Source organism: Phalaenopsis equestris, unplaced genomic scaffold (assembly GCF_001263595.1).
Source record: "Phalaenopsis equestris unplaced genomic scaffold, ASM126359v1 Scaffold233576, whole genome shotgun sequence".
Lineage (NCBI taxonomy): Eukaryota > Viridiplantae > Streptophyta > Magnoliopsida > Asparagales > Orchidaceae > Phalaenopsis > Phalaenopsis equestris.
The window spans coordinates 539,813-562,716 of record NW_018251519.1 but is presented as its reverse complement, the minus strand read 5'-3'; the positions used below and the strand labels follow the sequence as shown (position 1 = coordinate 562,716).

At 34.1% G+C, this 22,904-nt stretch overlaps 1 protein-coding gene across 1 annotated transcript in view; it reads right to left on the bottom strand.

Moving 5' to 3' along the window:
- Window positions 1-1,643: 1,643 nt before the first annotated feature.
- LOC110038707 (ubiquitin-like domain-containing CTD phosphatase) overlaps window positions 1,644-22,904 on the bottom strand; it is a 43,172-nt gene continuing 21,911 nt past the window's right edge. Inside the window, exons 2-7 of the mRNA XM_020743602.1 lie at window positions 3,268-3,412; window positions 2,947-3,061; window positions 2,814-2,877; window positions 2,350-2,515; window positions 2,031-2,272; window positions 1,644-1,939 (exon numbers count right to left, since the gene is read on the bottom strand). Coding sequence (XP_020599261.1) covers window positions 1,936-1,939; window positions 2,031-2,272; window positions 2,350-2,515; window positions 2,814-2,877; window positions 2,947-3,061; window positions 3,268-3,412 — 736 coding nt within the window. The 3' untranslated portion in view covers window positions 1,644-1,935. The remainder of the gene's footprint in view (window positions 1,940-2,030; window positions 2,273-2,349; window positions 2,516-2,813; window positions 2,878-2,946; window positions 3,062-3,267; window positions 3,413-22,904) is intronic.

Sequence of the window (22,904 nt, the reverse complement as noted above, 5' to 3'; positions counted from 1 at the left end):
TCTAATTCGAACACTTTCTTTATACCGGCTAAAATAAGCATTCATTAATGTCATCTTAAATTTTGTTTTTTAATCGAGGCCATGTATATTAGCAATGATGAAAATAACATAACAAGTACTTATCACCACCGACATCACCAACCATCTTATAATTTATCATTCCATTTCTCAAACGCTAAATTTTAAGAGCTGTTTGGTTGGAATGATTCGTGGTTTACTATAATTCATTTACAGATATTTCAGGAAATTATGTATTTAATATGAAAAAAAAAGTATAAGTACAATGGAAAGTTTAAATAAATTAAAAGTTCACTCGTAAGTTTATTTTAGTTGAATTTAAAACTCGACCAATTTGACCGAATTTGAATTACACTGTAAAATGCTATCGGTAAACTATCACCCCGCCGACACCCCTCGTCCAGACAGCTGACCGTTGTCATCGCCCACCGCCCGCCTCCCAAATAAAATTTTATATTATTTTTAATCTACTTCAAACCAAACAATAAAATATAAAATCCTACATTTATTTTACAGTGAACCAAACAATCATAAAATATTTTAAATACATTAACAAATACTCTGCAAACATTTTACATTGCACTTCATTTTCAGCAAACCAAACAAATTCTTAACAAAAAAATAAAAAAACCCTTCCGTAGCTACCAAAGGAATTTACTAAATACTGAACATTTCATAATAAATGCACAATCATAAATTCAGACTACCATAATATTAAACATTAAATCTCATCATCTCTCAAACTTCATATTCTTCATAAATCCTATTTTTAACACACCCATCTAAAACCTATTCTTCATAATAAATGCACAATTATCAATTCAGACTACCATGAAATTAAAGATTATTTCTCCAACTTCTTATTCTTCATAAATCCTATTTTAACACATCCAACTAAAACCTATCCTCAAGTTACCCAAAAAAAATATCCTCTTTCCAAGAATGCATGTAATAATTAATACATCTATTTCAAAAACTAATTAAATTTATTTTCGAATCATTTATGAGAACCCTAAACGCTGAACTCTAGCCAACCGCTCACCCTTCATAACATTAACCCTATCCTCCGGAAAAAAAATTTACGTACGTCAAGGGATACGCAGAGATGTGTACATAATAGGGTACACGGGCGATATATGGGAGTTACATGAGAGTTACAAACGTGTTATAACTTCCTTGTAACTTTCGTGTAACTCAAGTGTAACCCGCGCTTTTATTTTATCCATTGAGATTACAAGGTTACAGCGGGGTTACACGGGAGGTACAACGGGTTATAACCCCCTTGTAATCCCCGTATAAATCCTGTGTACCCTATTATGTACACATCTCTGCGTACCCCTTGACGTACGCAATTTTTTTCCCTATCCTCCACCATCCCGACACAAACTTTACAATAATTTTTTCTAACATAAAGTAATTTAAAATATTCCTCGACGTTATTATGCAATACTACTCAATATAATATTGGAAAACAAATTTGACATCTTTAAAATATTGTCGATCCTACATGCATCTGCTTGTCAGAAATATAGTTTATAAAGGGCAAATGGCAGAGTAGCCCTAAATTTAACCAGAGTTCTCAACAGTATCCTGCATTACTGTACTAATGAATACACAGAAGTGAAGAAAGCAGTAGCATATTTCAATGCAGCAAAAAAATTAAACAAAAGAGATCATAAGCAAAAGCAAACTGTACATTCAGCAAGATGGTGCAAATTAGTATTTACTGCTGTAATTAAACCGATGTTGCAGATCACCGCACAAACAAGATAATGTAAACAGCAGTAAATAAAGTAGCTAAATGAAACAATTGTTTTAGGTTCTGACAGAACAAGTGATCAGGTAAATTGCATCTCCCAGTAAACGGTAGCTGTATATATCTTCATTGATGCCTATAGCCAAGGACGTTTCTCCTTTTCAGCTGCCAAAATAAAAAAAAATTTAATGAACTTCTACCAAGAGGAATGAAACAAATCAAGAAAAATTTAAAACTTGTACTGTAAATATGCAACCTGTGCCTGCGCCTCTTAGAGCTGTCTTCTGTGTATGATTCCCAGTTTCTGTGATTAAGCGAACTAAAGTCAGAAAGTTCAGCTATGGCCAGTAAATATTGAGTAAGCTTCGCCAATTCCTGGTCAGTACTTCGATTCAGATGGGCTTTCCGGAAAGGTCTTATGATAAGACCATTTTGTGGATTCATGACAAAATTTCTTCGCAGATCATCAAACATTATGGTATTCGTTGAGCTATAGAACTGCAAAAGAGTAAAAATAACATATGAATATTAAACTTAAGTAAGAGAGAAGGCACTTCAGATATGAGGTACAAAACCCTGGGGAAATTAGCCCAAATTAGGCCAAGTGGCTTGCAATCAAAAGTCCCATGGGAATCAGTTTGAACGGTGATCATGGCCAGATGATCTAGGAGAGCCGTTATCTTGTAGTTGGGATTGTTCAATACACCAAGTTGTCCCATCTTCAACTCAACCCACTTCATGCTACAATATAAAGAAAGTTGCAAGCATATCGATTCACACAATCACAAAACTAATCAAACTTATTTCAGGAAAAGAAATGGGCATCTAATGGGAGCAATGATTATGTGGCCAATGCATACATAGAGGAAGATGCACAAATGGGTATGCATTTTGCTATGAATTTATTCCAAGAGGGTCAAGATTTCCGCACGGAGCACAATACAGGCAAAACTAAACACCCATACACATTAGTGCACCTTCCTCCAAGTAATTTAGCTAACCTAAAAAAATTTCATGCAGTTAAGAGGTGAGACCTGACCTAGTCGCCGACCAAACTATGATGTCATACTCCGCATAAACAGCAGACATAAACTCATGCAAATCTGCACATATATCTTGCATCAAATAAAAATATAAAGGTTGATTATGGAGTACAAAATTGATTGACATACATGGCCTCATGAGCTCCAGAGGGTTTTCAGCTGGTGACCTGTGATCGAAGAGAGTATAATCAATGTCCAAAACTAGAAGCTTTTTCCCATCACGACATGGATTCCGAAGTTTGATCTGATAGAAACATTGAGCAGGACATTAAGCATAGAAAAACAAGAGCTTGAATGCAATAACCTAAAGCGTGTAAATGAAGCTCCTGGCACAAGAATCGGGATTTCAAGCTAAGAGCGGAACATAATGGAGAATTTGTTTAGCATGACCTCACAGATGCGAAAAAAACTGTTGTATTGACAATTTGCAGCTCCATTATGTTGACAAACCTTGTATTGACTGATCCTACGCTGTAGTTTCTGTTTGTTTACATTTTTATCTTTGACATCAACAACCTCATCTTGGCCCAATTCTAAATCATCAACTATTTCAGGTGAATCCAGCTGGTCTATGAATATATCATCTTCAACTGTGCTGTAAGAACATTTTAAGATGGTAATATAAAACGCTGCAGAGTATACAGAATATACTTGTTCTACTAATCCATGGTATAAATTACATAAGCAAGCCAACAACAAAAGGTCAATATCTACAACTTCAGTGTATATTTAGAATAAAAAAGAAAAAATAGAATGAACCACAGTGAATAGAATGTTAATCTTTTTTAAACCATAAAAATGCAATAGTTAGCCAAAATATGCTATGCTGTCCTTCATGAGCAAGTTCAAGGGATTGTATACAATGATCAAAGATAACATACTAGTTCATATTCATTAATGAAACATGTTTCATGAGTAACTATGGCTCTATTATCAGAAGATTACAACACTGAGAAGAATTAGGGTTCGTTGTCCCGCCGCCCCGTAATTTTTTTTCTTTTTTGTTTCGGCGTTTGGTTCGGCAGTTCTTTCTTCTGCCGCCACTTCCCGCAGTTCCGAGCAAAAGTTGAGCATCAGGATAATAGGCGCAGCCCATCTTCATGGACGCAATTTTTACTCCCTTGCCCCTATATCGTATCCCGCAAAAGAGAAGCCGCGAGCTTCTTCCCTTCCTCTACTCTTCTCCGGCCGGTAACGGTTCCTGTTCGTCTTCTCCTCTTTTTTTCTCCTTCTCTTCCCGTTCTCGTGATCTCCTCACAACAAGGGTAAGAAAATTTGTTATGTCCATCCAAGCTACTCTATGCATCCCCATTGTCTGCTTACTCTCACACGAAATTTATGAATATTTGTGTGTTTGAACATAATCAATGATCTTGAAACACTTATGACCCAGAATTGATGTCATGAAACAAGATAAAGGAGTTTGTTTATTTCTTTTTTGGCTGATTCACAGATTTCTCCCATTCAAGTGCCATGGTGAGCAGCTTGGATGGCCCATGAATTCAAGGGCAACCGCTGCTACATTGATGTGCCATGGTGATTCATTTCTGTTATTTTCTTTAATCAAAGCTGGGGTCTCAAAGATTTTTCTGTTTGCATCTGAACCTGTTTTGATATCTTTAATGAACCTGTTCTTCGAATTATGGTGATAGCTGCTTATGGAGCTGATGCTATGTATGGATACTGTGTTGATCCAATTTGTCGATTTTCAGCAGCTGCATTGAAGGCATTATCTAACTTTTTCAAAAAGAAAGAAATATATTGCATGTATGAAAATGGCCAGACAATTTTTTTTATATACTTTCATCTGTTAGCAATGCCAATGAGACATTGTTGATTGGAAGCTATGTATCTTCTTTTTTATTACCTTAATAAAGATATTTGATTTCTTTCCCGTGAATGTAGGTCAACATGATTGAACAACGTTAATTGCTTTGTCTGTATTTCGTTATTAAACTAATTATTTTAGTAATAGTGATGTGAAATTCATACTTGTATTGTTGGTATATCGTATCTATTGCTACAATTTTAACGCTACTATTGCGTAAAATTTTCCTAAATTTTGTAAATGTTCTCATTCAAAGTTTATCTTTATCGTACTAATAAAATACTAATACAAATAAAGATCTTGTTACACCTGCACTGTGTTTTCCTCTTCTTTTGTAATCAGGAAAAAATGAGCTCACGGATTTCCAGGACATTCTGACAAATACTGTCACTGTAGCCTCGAACCCTCACTGTTGATGTCACGTAGGCCACACAGCTACAGGAGAAAGTTCTATAGCTGCCCACGGAGCATCACCGAACAATGTAACTTCTTCCGTTGGGCAGACGGTTCAGTGGATTCCTCTGATGATGTTGGTCGGGAATGAAAAACATCACTTGAAGAAAGTCTGGCACGAGAGTTGCACCGTATAAATGTTAAAAATAATATTATTATCTTGTTAATTGTCATTGTAATAGTTTTAGACTTTTTTTTTGCACTCCTAATACTATCTGTCACTTGAGATGTGTTTATGTAATTCTGGACTGTTTTCATTGAAATTTGGACTTAACATTAGTTATCCATGATTATGAATTTTTTTGTTATGTAAACGATGAATTGTTGTTGTAATATACAACAAAATAAATACTACGATTCGCAGTATATTTTTTTAGCAACATTTACATTTACATATCCATCACCTAAAGTTTTCATTTTACATTTCCACCAACTAAGTATTTTATATCACAAAAGAATAGCAGTTTTAAAATTTTAATTGGGAGTATTTTAAATGTGCTATGAAACATTTGAGTGATGTAAATGAAAAATTAAAGTGTAGGTGTTTGATCATCAAAGTTTGATATACTTTTAACATTTAAATGTTATAAAAGTTATGAATGAAAGTATATTTCAATTTGGAGAAAAAAACGGGAAGACATCCTTTTAATTTTAGGCTTTGTTTAAAGTTTTGATCGGCATTTGATAATATTATTTAAATTAATTCATTAATAATATGTAAATTCCTAAATCAAAAATATATTAAATACATTCATGTCACTCAATATAAGAGCATTCCTCTAACAAGCCATTTATTTCATATATTTACCTATCTAATAGCTAAACTTTTAACATAAATTAATCAATCCCATATATACAAATTTCTAAGACTTAAATTTATTACATTACAATAATTAATTAATTACCTAACAATTACATTTGTTACATATTTAACACTTTGAAGTTTCAATAATTTATTACATAATAAATTTGCTCATGGAGTTTCAAAAATTTGGTTGTTACAGTCTTCTTTTAAACAATTTTATCAAACAAGGGCAGAATGATCATTTTTTAAGAAACAATTCTATAATTGTTTTCACACAGCTGCACCAAACAGACAGTAAGCTTCCCCGCAGCTGCTTTCTGGCGCAGCTACAGCTGCAGCTGCAGCTGCAGCTGAAAAACATAGGAAGCGCGAGCCCAAAAGCTGAGAAGCAGCACCCCCCCCAAAAGAGAGCTTTAATCTTCAATATTAGTTTTACTGTTGTAATATATATTTATAATTGATGATATCTTCCACTTTATCTTCCATTGTTTTCCTCCTATTTTCTATTGTATTTAATAATAGAATAAATCAATAAGTTTAAATAATCTCAACATGATATTAGAGCTCAAATATTTTTCTAGAAAAAAAAAAGATGTCCCTCTCCAAATTCCACCAAGTTTAACTCACATTGACCTTAATCCTATCCCAAGCTCTACTACACTCTCTCGTGTAGTTGCATTCAACCGATCTCAAGTTACCCTCACTTGCATCTACAGCTTGTCCCCCCGGTCCCCCAATTCTCAACACTTGTGATTGCTTCCACGCCTGCCCAACCAACTACTTATGTAATGCTCAATCTACATTATCACTTGTATGTATGTTAATATCGCTTCCTTGTCTACATATAACTTTGTGATGTTGCTTGGTTTATATACTGCATCCAGCCCTAACATTGCAGCGCACTCACACACGCTTCTACTAGTGGCCTCATCCACGGTAGTTCACACACGTGTTCGCTCCTGCACAATCTCTTATTAAGTGTTTCCTCTTAACAATGATTAATCAAAATCATTATTGCCCTCTAATTATCATAAAGGAGTTTGAAGATGGCTTTATTTAATTAAAAGATCCTCATAATTCTACCCTTGTTTCTAAATCCCTATTGATGGCAAGGTCAATGATATTACCTCGAAGGAATGATTGCCTAGAAGATGACAAGGAAGTGAAGGACAAAATAAAATTAGGGTTAGGTATAGAAGAAATGATAGGGAGAGAGATGTGAATCCAACGGCTCTTTCCATTGAGTCAGCTCTTTAAAAAAGGTAAGGCTGTTGAAATCTTTTTTTAGAAAATATATTACTATTTCAATCTTCTATTATTTTCAATTTTATGTTTTAGAAATATAAGAGAATTAAGGAACTTACATGTACATCTCAATATTTTAAAAACCTGATTCGGGCTAAAATGTTCCAATTCAAAGATCATAATGAACTCGCTAAGTCCAAAACAAACTCTCAAAGCTTATAATGAACTCGATAGAATTATCATGACTTCACCTCACAATCCATTCCAGCCATATTCATGGCTCAAAATCAACTTGCCAATATTTTTATAGAAAAATTAAGTAAATTGATCTGAAGACTTGTTCCCACAACAACTTCAGCTAATAAATATGAGACCTCAATTATTGAAGTATCTAATTTAATTATTAACCAATGTAAATGTAACAAGGCTGCACTCCTCGTATATTTTACAATAACCGGTATGCCTTAAGATGTACTTTTTCTTATTAACATATCTCAATATGTAGCCTTTCTTGTAGCATCAAACAACAACCCAAACTTAAAGATGTGGGGCTCAAGATTGAGTTGCAGTAATGAGATTTTCTAGACTAAAACTCATTCAAATAAAATTTTATAATTTCTCAATCTAAACTCTTTCTTCCTCTCTATCTCTCTACATTTCTCGAAATCTTTCTCATTGGACATGTTAGTAAGGGTTTGGTGTTAGACAATTATAGATCTAACAGCTCAAATTTCAGCATTAAAATATATAGCATCACCATAGCTTTACATCTTATAAAAATATCAAACAAAATCTTGTTCACTTAAAATTTCATGGACGAATAATTGATTCATAGTTTAGTCATGCATAAAATTTTCAAGATGATCCAACTTCATTTGGGAGCCTAAAAACATTCAATTTTAGCTCTCTTGCATTAGAATTTTTTGTGCAAGTTGCTGTTGTTTCTATCATTTGCATGTAGAAGTGTCATTTAAAGATAAGTGAAAAATAATTATATTAAATTGATTGTCAACTCATGCACGAACAGATTGTTTAAATAACATTATATCTCGTAGGTAAACAATTGTATAAATAAAATTATAAGAAAAAATTCATTGCATTTTCTATTTTCATCTAAATTCTTTATATTTCAACCATAACAACATAAATTTATATTTAAATACTCTGCATAAGAAGTTCATTTTTATCAACTAGACAAGATCTATCACTTTCCAGAAGAAAATTTTCAAAATTCTACTACTTAGGCCTCAAAATCTCTGAGCAAATAGTAATCGCTGAGAGTTCACAAGCAAAAATGAATGTTTAATTGGAAGGTTCATGACCAATATTGGGGGTTAAAAAGTCATTTTATTGCCCCCACAGATTAGAGATTTGGCTCCACTTTGAAGAGGCACGGATTGATTCTGTAGGAGATTTGTGATCCATTCGGTGATAGATGGATCACAAATCTCTAGATAAAGTGATGGTCAATCTCTACATGCTTGGTGTGATCATATTGGACCGCATTATAAGCAATGTTAATGGCGGCTTAATTATCACAACATAGTTGCAGAGGAACACATACCGGCATACGTAACTAGCGGAACATAATGCGCAACCAGAGAGCTTCACATATTCCCAAGAACATAGAACAAAACTCGACTTCAACAATGCTACGGGCAACCAACTTTTTTTTTGCTTTTCCAAGTGACAAAATTTCACCACACAAAATAGCAATAACCCAAGGTAGATCGCCGATCATGGACGAACTCGATCCAAGCAGTGTCCATATAAACTACAATTGAGCAAGCGATGTAGCGAGAGAACAACAAACCTAAGTTCCGTGTATCTTTTAAGTAGTGTAAGATTCGGTGGATAGCGTTGAGATGGTGCTCATAGGGATCATGCATGAACTGACTTACCATACCAACAGCATAACACATGTCGGGCACATATGAATAAGGTAAATGAGCTTACCCACAAGGTGTCGGTTGTGTATCTTGTTCACCGGAGCGGTATTAGAAAAAATCTATCAATTTCTCATTGGAATCCATCGAAATAGCAACCAGTTTGTAAAGGAGAAGGTTGGTCCCGGTTAATAGGTCCATCACATATTTGTACTGGGAAAGACAAATGCCCCGAGAGGATTGAGCAAATTTCATGCCTAAGAAATATCGGAGAGATCCTAAATCCTTCATTTCAAAAGATGTGGTGATGATGTCTTTAAGAGACTCCAAAGCTGGCAGATCATTACCTGTGAGCACAATATCATCGACAAAGACGATGATGATGGCAATATGGTCACTGGAGGAATGTCAAAAAAAAAGTAGTATAATTAGATTGGGTCTGAGAGAACGCATGGCCCACTAGCACCTATGTGAACTTGTCAAACCAGACCCATGGGGATTGTTTCAATCCATAGTGCGACTTTCGCAGTCGGCACAATTGTCCATTGGAGGAACTAGAGTCAAAACCAAGAAGGGAGACAAATACATCTCCTCTGTGAGATCGCCGTTAAGAAAAGAATTTTTTAAATCCAATTGGAGTGAGGGCCAATCCAATTTCACAATAAAGGATAACAGAACCAGAATGGTGTTCAGTTTAGCAACAGGAGCAAACGTCTCCTCATAATAAACTCCATAGGATTTTGAGTAGCCTTTGGCGACCAACTACACTTTGTTGCGTTCAAATGATTCATCGAAGTTAAATTTGATGTTGAAAATCCACAGGCAATCTACTGTTTTCTTTCCTCGGGGAAGATCAACGACATCTCACATATGATTTCATCGAAGGGCATTCATCTCATCCACTACTGCAGCCTTCCAAGAACGGTTTGCCAATGCTGCCTCAATAGTTGATGGAAGATGATCCGTCAAGAAAGTAGCAAATGCTTTTAGGTCGGCAATAAGTTGTGGAATGAGACATGTTTTGCTATGGAATAAAGAAAATATGTCTGATTGCGTACCTCAATGTTAGAACTCACCTCCTCATTCGGAGTAGGAGTAATCCCTGCAAGTTGACAGAGTGTAGTTCCGGGGATGCCAGCCGGAGCGGATTCCAATACCTGCAACGAGGCGGTGGGCTCAATAGTAGGAGCATTAGGACGAGTCTCAACCAAAGGTTTGATGCGTAGAGTATAGACATGGAGAGTTAATGGAAGAGATGTTGGTTTGGTTGGTGGCGGATCTAGTGGGGACTAAGGGTTCCTAAAAAATAGTGGATGGAGGCAAGGTCAGAACCATCCTCAAAATTTTGGGGATGAAGGATATTATTTAAAGTAATGTAAATTTTAATTTTTAGATGTTCAATTAATCTTAATATTGAATTAAAATCTAATATAAATTATAACTAAAAATATAGTTCAATTATAACAAAGTAAGCACAAAAAATAATTTAAATAATTTTTATCATATTAACTTAAAAATAATTAAATTTCTCAAAAAAAATATAACATTTTTATTAAATAAAAATATATTTTAGGATAAAATGAAACTTAATTATTAAGAAACCAAAAAAAAATGTTGACCAAGTCTAGTTTGTCATTTATTTATGACAAATACACAGGTGTTAGATATGTAAATACTTAGGAATTGGGTGGTATACATGTAAATGCTCCCACGTGAAGAGTGCTCGAAGGTGGAAGGTGGAAGGTGGAAGGTGGAAGGTGAAGGTATTTTTTGTCCCACATTGCAAAATGACAAATGAGTTATGCTCTCTAAAAGTAAAAGCATAGTCTTTGATGAGGTAAAACAGTAATGTGGCTTGAATTTATAGAGTATTTAAAAAAATTTAAGTATTAAAAAATAGTTTTAAATATATTATTTCAATTTATTTATGTTCAAATAAATCATTAATTATTTAACCATGTTAATCATTTAATCAACCGGGTCATACATTATCACACAATGCATTTATGTATTGTGTGAGAGCAGGAGAGAGGAGTGTTGCGTGAAAACTGGAGAGAGTAAGAGGCAAATAATATGCATTAGGATGGGCAAAAAAAAATACATGTCATAATAAAGAAAACACGGAAATTCAGAGTTGAACGTGGGTCCGCCAGTGGTTGGATGTGCAGGTGGAATATCCAAAGGAGTCAGAAAAGGAATAGTGTCCAAAAAAATCTAGCTCCCCCTCACTTGGAGCAATGTTAAAGAAGCAGGGGACATTCTCAAAAAAGAAGACATTGACATTCAGAGTTCATTTGTGATAGGATCAAGGCATCATTAGTCTTTTTGAGTGGCAGAATATCCGTGGAAGAAACAATTGATTGAACGAGAATCAAGTTTATTACAAGTTGAGTAGTATTCTGAACAAAGGTTGTGCACCCAAATATTTTAGGGTCTAAAGGGTAGAACCTATTAGAAGGAAAACACAACATCAAGACGGATAACTAGGTTGAGAAGTTCTGAATTTTTTTGAAAACTCTATCGATGAGATATGTGACAATAAATACGACATCATTTAAAAAAGTTTCGGGGAATTAGATTGAAACATACTAGACCGAGCAACTTCGAGAATGTGTCAATTTTTACGCTCGGCTACCCCATTTTGTTGAGTATTCATACAAGAGCTATGATGGAGGATGCCCTTACCAAGAATTATCTCAATATAGAGTTAAGAAATTTATTGTCGTTGTCGGTCCGAATAACTTGAATTAATGTTTTGAATCGGGTCAATATGAAAGAGTGAATTTTTAAAGATGATCGCAACTTCACATTTGTTCTTTAAGATATATATACAAGTCATTACAGTGTGGTCATCAATCAAGGTAAGGAATTACCATTTATTGGTGTAGCTCGAAGTTCGAAAGTGTCCACATAAGTCTAGGAATTAGTGATGAAGGAGCGAAAGGAGTGCAAGAGGTATGGACATGGACGCGATGATGTTTAGCTAACCAACAAATCTCATATTTGAACCTAGATAGATTTTTATCAGTAAACATTAAAAGATACAACTATTTTAAAAATTAAAAATTGGGATGACCCAAACGACAATGTAGAAGCATAATAAGACATGTAGTGGACAGGGAAAAACTACAAGTACTAGATGGAGTGTCCTCGTCATCAATGTCTTTCACTTAAAAAAAAGTAGAGCCCGGCTACCTGCTTAGCAATTCTAATCATCCTGCCCGAAAGACGATCCTAAAAGACACAAACATCAAAAGAAAAATGAGCAACGCAATCATAGTCATACAACTTACTGACTAAAAAGATGTCACACTTCAGCAACAGTAAGTGTAACACGGATTCCAGAGTCAGTCCGGCTATTAGAACAATAAACTTTTCTCACTACGGAACTACAGGAGTCGTCAGCAATTTTAATAGTATCGCTCCCAGAGCACGAAGAATATGTCGAGAAGGCTTGAGAACATGCGGTCATGTGGTCCGTGGCACCAGAATCAATAATCCATTGACTAGAAGCAAAATTAATGGTGTCATATGAATGTTACCTTAACAGACATAGGAGGTCGATGGGTCGGAAGAGAATAGACTCGATCCAAGAAGCTTAATTAAGTGTTCTATCTGACTCTTAATAAAGTATGGTGATTTTGGGATGTTCCGAGAGAAAGTCAACTGTAGCGTAGTGGATTCTAAGGTTGTAGCGAGACCCTTAGCAACGTAAGATTTGGACACAGGATTATTTTCTTGTTTTTCATGGAGCTTCCAACACTTGTCGTAGGTACGATAAGATTTATGAAAAAAAATCAAATCTGGAGTGATTGGCCCGTGATGGCGTGGAAGAGTGTTGAGCACTAATGGAGACCAAGGTGGAAGGCTCAACTGAAAGAGTGGAGGTATCAAACATGACAAGTCACCAGCTTTCTTCATAGCAAATCTCGGTGAATGGTGCCCAGGTTTAAAGAAGGGGTCCCCGGCAAAGAATACGGCCCCTAACATTGTCGAGATCCTTGTTTAGGCCATCTCGGAATTGGAACACACGATCCTTTTCCATAATTTTTTGTAAGAGGGAAAAATTAGCTGGAGAGTCATAAGTGTAGTTGTAGTAGAAATCGCAGCCAAGTCATTGTAGTACTTCGACGCGATACTTGATCATTATTTTGCCTCGTAGATCTTCTAGTAGTACTTTGACGCGATACTTGATCATTATTTTGCCTCGTAGATCTTCTAAGAAATCACATAGAGTTGTCTGGAATTCCCTACATCATAACAAGTATCAAGAACTGTAGCCCAGAGGGAACTTGCAGATGGAAGAAACAAGTATGAACGAACAATTAAATTTTTCAATGAATTAATCGGCCACGACATGACCATGGAATTCTCTGCTTCCCACATTGCATACACCGGGTCATTCTTCGGAGGTTCACGAATCATACATGTGAGATGTTTGAATTTCTCGCGTACTTTAACAAATAATGACACAGCTTGAGACCATTAAAAGAAATTAGAGTCGTTAAGTTTATGGGTGGTGATCAAGAAGTTCATGTGGTTTTCAGGTCCTCCGGTCTGCAGAGGAATTGAGGTCGGTGTCAATTCTTCGATGGACTCAAGTACATCGTTGGAAGGAGGCTCGGTGGTAGAGTCAGCCATGATTCCTACCAAGCTAAAGGTAAGGTTAGGATGCCAAGACATAGAAAGATTCTGGCTGTAGAAGGAAGAGCCGGCGATGAGAGGTCCCACAAGAGATAGATTTAGATATAGGAAGGTGCTCTGGCGGTCCTGGAAGAATATCAGGTCAGTTGGAAGGATGTTCGGCAGCTGGAAACACCTGTCGAAAGGATTAGCAATAGCATCCTTCAAAAAACCAGTGTCGAGAAAGCATGGAGGGAAGCCAAGGCTGAAATCTATAGTGTAAGGGCCCAGCAGTGGAAGAGCAGGAAAGAGGGGAAACGGTAGCAGGAAAACCTGCAAGAAGTTCCAGCGGCTAAGGTAGAGTTCTGATGGTAGCTAGTGTTAGATCATTGGCTCTAATACCATGTTGAAATTCAGAAGGATAATTTTATTGATATAAAAAAAGGATATAAATACAGGATACAAGAGTTATAAAATAAAAAAAACATAAACTAGAAGATACATAAACTAGAAAATATCTGGAAAGAAAAAGAACTAAATGCTAATAATTCTAATAGATTCATAGGAAGCATCCAAAAAAGATTCAAAAATCTTTCTAAATTAATTCTTGCCTCATTGCGGAATTATGCCATAATGTTGAGGTTGGTTTGGATCAGCTTGTTATCAGCATATCGACCAATGGTCCATGATACAGACAAATAGCATAAATAAAAGTAAGAAAGTGTCCATTTTTAACTTGGAGAAATACTAAAAGTTTAAATAAAGATGAGCAAGAAGCAGCAATAGCTAATAAAGATTCTACACCACATGTAGATTGAGGGAGAAAATGCCTATGATGGAGTATATATTCATGCAAACCACCACCAATAAAATTGGTGGGATAAGCCCTATTCCTCCATTCATGCAAATACAAACATGATTTAAGAGGAAAAAATAAAGATATTACTCCCACTTGTGAAGAAAAGATGAGGCCAGTCAAAATATAAATAGAAATGAGTCCTACTTGCAAAGTATTAGTTGATCGTGAGAAAATGGATACATGGATGGACTATTTGGAGATAGATATCACCCTGTATTGGTATGGCACTCATGCAAGTTGATGACAAGATTGTATTAAGTCATCATGCCTTGGGTTAGATGACTTCAAAAGGTGAACTGGGGGGATGCTCAACTACTTAGCAACTGAAAATTCTAAATAGTGGTATATAAAAGATCAATGAAAATGGTGGCATAATTTGAGACAATTTTAGGAATAATTTGTGCACATAAGTTTGAAGTTCTTATGTCAAGTTGTCACTTAGGAAAAATATTTTGTGTCATATTCAAACTAGCGTGTACTGCACCATGTATTATGGATTATGGTTCCAGGAAATATTTGCGCTATAATGTGTAATTTTCCATTGACAAACATGGTGTGAACTATAATGTGTAATTTTCCATTGACAAACATGGTGTTAGTTCACGCAAAAGACTCTTTTCAAAGGAGAGAAATCTTAATAAAAGGTCAAAATGTGATCAACCATCCATCTCAAAGAAGTTCATAACACAGAGTTGTCCTCATGAATAGAGCATCAAATTATTGAAATATTACAAGTATTGTGCTTGCTGAAGTCCTAACAATTCAACTTTCTTGATTAAAATTGCCATAGATGGTGATTCTCATATCACTCGTTGAAATTCAAGAAAACAATGGTGGGAGTACGCTGATGAAGACGGTCATCAATCGTTGATGATCAACATCAAGAGACCAAAAGTTGAAAACCACTGATCAAAATCCATAATATAACATTCACAAATTTTGATTTGTTTTGGAAAAGTAAATTTTAAATTCATCTTGTTTGCTATGGGTAGATAAGGTTTACTCGTTCTATGGAGTTTGCATAAGAAAGAACTAAATCTTTATTAAATTTGCTTATTTCAAAGCTTATGTACATAAAAATCAATCAGGAAAATTAAAATTCCCATAAGAATTTTCTGTTGCTCTACTCTCTTAATGTATTTCATAACCCATCAAGGCTTCAATCCCTATTCTATAGCAAACTGCCTAGAATTGAGCATTCTCACGGTTGTTTTGGTCAGCCTAGATAGTTGTTATTGCTCTGATAACTTGGTAGCTATTTAACACTCTCCTTATGGCTGGATACAAGCTGCATTACCGCTATAGCTTGCCTTGCATTGTCGCTACTCATTTCTAGCCATAATTGTCTTTACTACCAATGTTTACTCTGTCATTGCCATTGTTTTCCTTCGTTTTTGTCAGTATTCTCACAGCTGCACAAAGCTGTTTTGCAGTAAAAGGAATAGGAAGACAACAATCTGATTATTATCTAAGGAGAAACAATAGAAAACCCAGAGTTCCATGTGAGAATCCAAAACTGAAAGCACAAGTCATGTGCAATCTAAACAACACTAAACATACATTTATTTGATTGATGGATAAATAAGGAATCTCAAAAAAAAAGGGTAAGTAATGGATTCAAGCCACTTAGTATGGGCTTATGTAATTACATGAATTGGTATGGGATAATTCTTTAATTGGCAGTGTCTATGCAGTATATTAGGCCAACTTGCCATGCCAAGTTGAACTTTATCAACCGAGCGAAAAAATAAAAAGGCAGGTCATCTAAACATTGCTTTATGGGATAAGACAAAGAAAAATTGAGACAAAAATATGTAACGATGACCTTCCATGATTAGCTCATGGATTAACTTACACGCTGCAGCAAAGATCTAAGAACATTGTTGATTGCATGGCCAAGATCGATGAGCTAATGCAAGTTGATCGAATGGAAAATCACCATAGCACAATCTCAAGATTTTGATTAGCATCAGGGGTTAATACCAATCAAGTGGTTATTACTCGAGAGTTTTATCATCTTCAGGAAGCATTTCATATTGGGACAATGTTTTTGTGGTAATTCTAATCTTACTCTCATAGAAAATTTGCCACCTGGAAATATCTTCTAGCCAAGTTGCACACCTTCCACGACATCGACTGCTTAATAATCTAATGATCCCAAGGAAAGGCCCAATTGGAAATTTGGTTTCAATGCCTCTTGCATTACCTTTTTCATGTGGCAAAAGACAGGCAATATGTGAGTACCTGTAAACAATTAATCCCAAGGAAAGGCCCCATTGGAAATTTGGTTCCAATGCATCTTGCATTACTTATTTCATATGGCAAAAGGCAGGCCAATATGTGAGTACCTCAAAACAATGAATCTCCACATTGACTGAGAATGTGGATCACCTCAATGTTCTCAAGGATGATCAAACTGCAATGGACCCTAACATGCAGGTTAGTAATACTAATCAGATACTTGATGAGTCCCGCCTTGCTATTGGATGCTATGTGTTAGGTATCCCATATGAGTTGATATCGATTGGAAGCAAAAATTTTAATCATGGACATATTAATTTAGTTCATCATCATAATCGGTAAAAGTAAAAAAGAAAGAAATTCTCATTCTTAAAATATTCATCTAAGGTGAAAATTTGCAATTAGATTCAAGATAAAACTCAACATTTAAAAGCCATGACATCAAAATCCACAACAGCCTCTTCCTCCACATCAATAACTTCAAATAAGTTGCTATACATAACAGTTTTATAATCTTTGATTCAGTCTCATCGACATCTTCAAAATGATCTTCAATGGTAATATCTTTCTTTTTACTCCCTATAACTGCTTCTATAACATGTCATTTTACAAATGCTATAGAGTCTCTATGATGTCCTTTACTAAAGAAAAGGTCTGGAAATTGTCAAAAGTGTGCATTAATGTTGTTAAAATGCACAAGAGCAACCAAACATGACAAATGTTTTGAATAAAAATTTTGGTGTAATAGTATTGAATGAATATTAAAGCCCATAAATATATGCATGCAGATTAAATAAATTAGGAAAAAAAGGTTTATATCTTTGAATCAAATATTCTCCAAATACCTTCATGATAGTATTCTCCAAATATATGAAATACTAAAACTTGCCCTCAAGATGGAACATATATATCAATTAGCTCCAACATATTACATAGGTGAGAAAATAATGAATGAAAAAAATTTCTCTATATAATGTCACACAAGAGAGATTTGAATCCATTTCAACTGCAATAATAGCTAAAATTACCAATTTGAGTCATTCAAAACCACTTTAAACATTTATAATTGACATTTGCAAAAATAAAGGGCCCTTACAAAGTTGGATTAGAATAATCTCATCCATCTAAATTTTATTAAATGGATGAAATTGGTAACATAGTATACAATGGGAGGGGAACAAAATCCAATAGATAGATGTTGAAACAATGTTTCCTATAAAAGACAAGACAAAATAATAATAATAATTGCATTGCAAAAAATGTTAAAAATAAATAAATTATCATATCAATCAATGATTGGACTATTACATCTACAAACATCAATAAAGCATCAAACAAATTACAACAACAAAATTTTCATTCTCAATGAAATAAATAAATAAAACCTTCACAGAGACTCTCAGTCACTTGACCTCCTACTTGGTCTCAACTCCAAAACGAGCAGTTGCTTTCAAAGAAGGCCTCATGTGGTCACAAAATCAACAAAATCCACTCACATCCTACTCTTGCGCAATCAGGATATATATACAAAGATAACGCATTACGGTTAGAAACTTCAATCATGATCCACCACGATCAAAAAATTTGGCCGACCTTTATACCCTACATCTGAAAGAGTTGAAGAGTGAAATGTGCTTACGTAATCGAACAGAATAGATACATCAGATATTTGAAACGTATAAGTATTTTATAATATACAATATATTAATATTATATCAAAATATAATATGGGTAAAGAACTTTTCCATTAATTTATTTTGAAACAACCTCAATTATCTTGAAATATAAAGCCTCCAGATATACCACACTAAAAAAAAATTATGTCTTGCCAGTGCCAATGAAGCTTAAGCCTCAAGACATTCTTTGCATGCTTCAAAGTGCATGTCTTAAACAATATTCTAAAGCATGATTAAGTCTACATAACGGACTTCCATAAGTAATTTGAGTAAATGTTTTGCAAGCTAATTATTAATAATAATAACTATATGAATGTCATTATAACTTCCGCCTAGGCAAGGACTATACTCATCCTTAAGCTTCATCAACATTCATACAAGGTTACTAAGGTAGACAAAAAATTCCAAGTTTATTTTCCAATGTTGCCTAGAAAGTACAAAGATATGGCTCCAAGTAATGTCTTCCCTGTAGATGTTGCTTATAAACTCATAAGCAGACCTTGGCTTATGACTTTGCATTGACCATTATGGATGTTCAAACACACATACCTTCAAGTATAAATGCAAGGATTGTTTTAAATCCCTCTAAGCCTGAGGAGGTAGCCCCATAGCAATCTCCAAATTCCCTTGTCATTACATAAAAGAAATTCTAGCACATCCTCCAAATGAATTGATTTGAGCAAGAGGTTAGTCAAATTATTACCTTTGTCTGATTCTCTTGGCTATCACAACTCAACCTAAAATAAAATCTCTTCCACCTGTGGTGAGTAAACCATTAGTTTCCTTGATGGTCTTGTAGAACTCCTATGAGCATCCCTCATTGAAGACCCATTATGCAGTAGATTTGGTGCATAGACCTTCTCTCCCCAATTAGCCTGAGTATAACATGAACCCAACTAAGTACATAGAGCTCATATAATGGATCAATGACTCGTTTCATTAAAATAGCACCATGGAAAAATAATTGATTTTTTTAGTCACTAGAAACAATATTAACACTGTCATTGTCGGGTCCCAAACCTCATATTCGAAAGGTGGAGGGTTGTGTTAGGTAGTCGAAAAGTCATGACATAAATAATTTAAATCATTGTGTAAATGCTACGGCGTCCCCTGGAAGCGATGTGTTGTATGGCCCAAGTACAATGAAAAGTGTGCAAAGGCCGCTACACTGGTGTGAATAGGAAGGATCCTGTGTGCTATCTTGGGTCGCGCCAAAAGCAAGGGAATAGGAGGAAGAAGAGGGAGATCGTGAGTGTGTAGGTTTAGGGCAATCAACCAAAGCTTAATAAAGTATAATATTTTAATTAGGTCATTTAATAAATCTTTTAAATATATTTATTTAATGAATGTTAATATTAAGTTTAATTGACATCAGAAAGAAATTGAAGGGAGATTCAGTTTTGAGGTCGACGAGGGAAACGCTTTGAAAGATAAAGTATTTTTTTAGGTTAAAGTTTTATTTATTTAATTTAGAATTAATATTTAATAAAATATTAATTTATAAAATTAATTAAGGATGAAAAACATTTAAACTTATAAAATTGGAGATCGGGAGTTAGTGAGACAAATAAGTAACCTTAGGGTGATTAATTACTTTCTTATTGTATTATTAATGTTTTATTAAACAAAGACAACCTTAATACTTCAGACAACTAATTTTATAATTATAAGAATGTTGCATGCATGTTGTAAGCTTAATAATTATTGAAACGGAAAAAGGGAAATGATTCTTCAATGTTTTTAAAAGAAACTAAATTAAAGGAAATGAAATATAAAGGTTTAAATCATTCAGACTTATCCCTGGATGGTACTAGCAGGGGATGTGAAGTAACCTTGCATGAATAAGTAAAGGTGTCCCTTCGAGTGCAAAATTTTAAGAATGCCTATAATTACAATTTTGTTGATACATTTTAGTATGGCATAATGCTGATATGGCTTCTTAAAGAGATTAAAAAGGGTAAATATCTAAATTAAAATGAGAAAGGTTAAATTTAAAATGAAAACTTACAATTTGACCAAGTAATGAACTAAATTTAATTTAATCATTTGCATACAAATAAGTAACCTTAGGGTGATTAATTACTTTCTTATTGTATTATTAATGTTTTATTAAACAAAGACAACCTTAATACTTCAGACAACTAATTTTATAATTATAAGAATGTTGCATGCATGTTGTAAGCTTAATAATTATTGAAACGGAAAAAGGGAAATGATTCTTCAATGTTTTTAAAAGAAACTAAATTAAAGGAAATGAAATATAAAGGTTTAAATCATTCAGACTTATCCCTGGATGGTACTAGCAGGGGATGTGAAGTAACCTTGCATGAATAAGTAAAGGTGTCCCTTCGAGTGCAAAATTTTAAGAATGCCTATAATTACAATTTTGTTGATACATTTTAGTATGGCATAATGCTGATATGGCTTCTTAAAGAGATTAAAAAGGGTAAATATCTAAATTAAAATGAGAAAGGTTAAATTTAAAATGAAAACTTACAATTTGACCAAGTAATGAACTAAATTTAATTTAGTACAAAATAAAATTAAATTGGCTCACTATGTAGTGAAAATTTACTGTTGAATAATTGTTTTTTAAGAAAAGTTATAGATTGATATGTCTGATATGAGAGATTTAGTTTACATGAGGAGGACTGCAAGTGATAGGTATTATGTTGTGATATTGTGGCAGTTATTAAATTATTTACTTCTTGGTAGTGATATTGTATTAGTTGAGATGTTTTACTTGGAGACTGTTGTTTCTAGATGATTTAAATTTTCATGTAAGTGTATTTTGTAGTTTCTTAGCAGTTCTCTTATAAATTAGAATTTATGAAAACTTGTAAAAAATATATGAAATTATAATACTATCTGATCGTCGTTCCTCACTTAGTTAATTTTATACTATCAGTTCGAGTCTTGACAAAAGTGTCATCAGAGAAATAGGTTTGAATACTGATAAAGAAGAGTCAAAGGTTGATTAAATTAATAAATAAATAATATTTATAATCTTTCTTATATTATTTCAAAGATATAGAAAATCAAGAGAAAGAAGTTGAAGATGATATGGCAGAAATTGACACACTTACAAATATTACAATGAACACAAATGTTTTTGATGAAATGATAATTGCAGTAACTCATATGATTAAGAACTTTTCGGGTACGTTTTTTTCAACTGCGGATGTAGAAAATTTGGTTTGAGAAGCTGTTGTTGAAAAGATAGTGTTTAAGAAGCGATTGGTCTGTTTGACAAACACAATTCTGGAAGCGTCTGTAGGCGGAATGACTATAATGCCCTCAATGTAAAAAACACAGTTTTGAAAGTGCTTCCTGTCAAGTCAATACAATGATAATTTTTAATATTATTTTTTGAACTCAATGCCATAAGAAAAGTCAAGACAGACATTAACCCAAATTTTTCCAGTCAAAATAATCATATAAATATTAGTTCAACATAAACTGTATCTCATCCAGATATACGAGTTTGTCTATCAAAAAACACCTAAAATAGCATAGTTTGTCTTTCAAATTACATCATCCCCAAAAAAAAAACAACGCCAACAACAATAAAAGCAGTGCTACGATTATAACATCAAAAAAGAATAAGTTATTCACAAGAAATTTCAGCCCTTTAAGATCATTCTTCACCGTGTCTTCAGTTGTCGCTATTTTTTTATCATTTCGCTCCAGTGTTGCATATTTTGATTCATCAAACCATTGAAAAACTTACAGTATCTATTTTGGAGATTTCTGGGACATCTATAAAATTTTCGGTCAATATTGTAACATTTATGTGATAAACACAATGCATAGGATGTTGCAATCACAATATATTACTCGGTGTTTGGTCCCCTTAGAACTTGACGAATTGCTTGAGCTCATTTTGATTATGCAATCCTGCAAAATATTGATTTGCACATTAATTTTTGTAAGACAAGTAAGCACTAGAAAATAATACTTCTGAGCAAAACCTTAAAGGTGAAGGCAAATGATGATCATCACCGAACTCTTACATCAATCATCGAACTCTTAAAGGTTAAGGCAAAGCAATACTTGTTGACCAAAACCTCTACTTTTTGTAGTCCACCACGGGCTAGACAAGATATCAAATCTCAGCGTTCAAAGTAAACACATGAAGATAAAATAATACTTCATTAGAAGAAAGCAATAGACCAATAATGTGGGGCCCTAGGTTGCTAGAAACACTTAAGAGAGGCCATCCAAGAGAATTCCGCATGTCAAATTATTCATCACAACCCTTTCAAAACCGACCACCTGAATAAAGAGGCACATACCAAACCATAGAAAAAGGCACAAGCTACCAAGGCCAATTAGTTTTTGAGACACAAACACATAAGAATATTGAAATAACAATAAGCTCAGTACTTACCTGATGAAATAAGCATTAAAATACCTTTCAAATACTGTAAAATTTTAACACGAAAAATATTTACAAGTATGTTTGAATTTT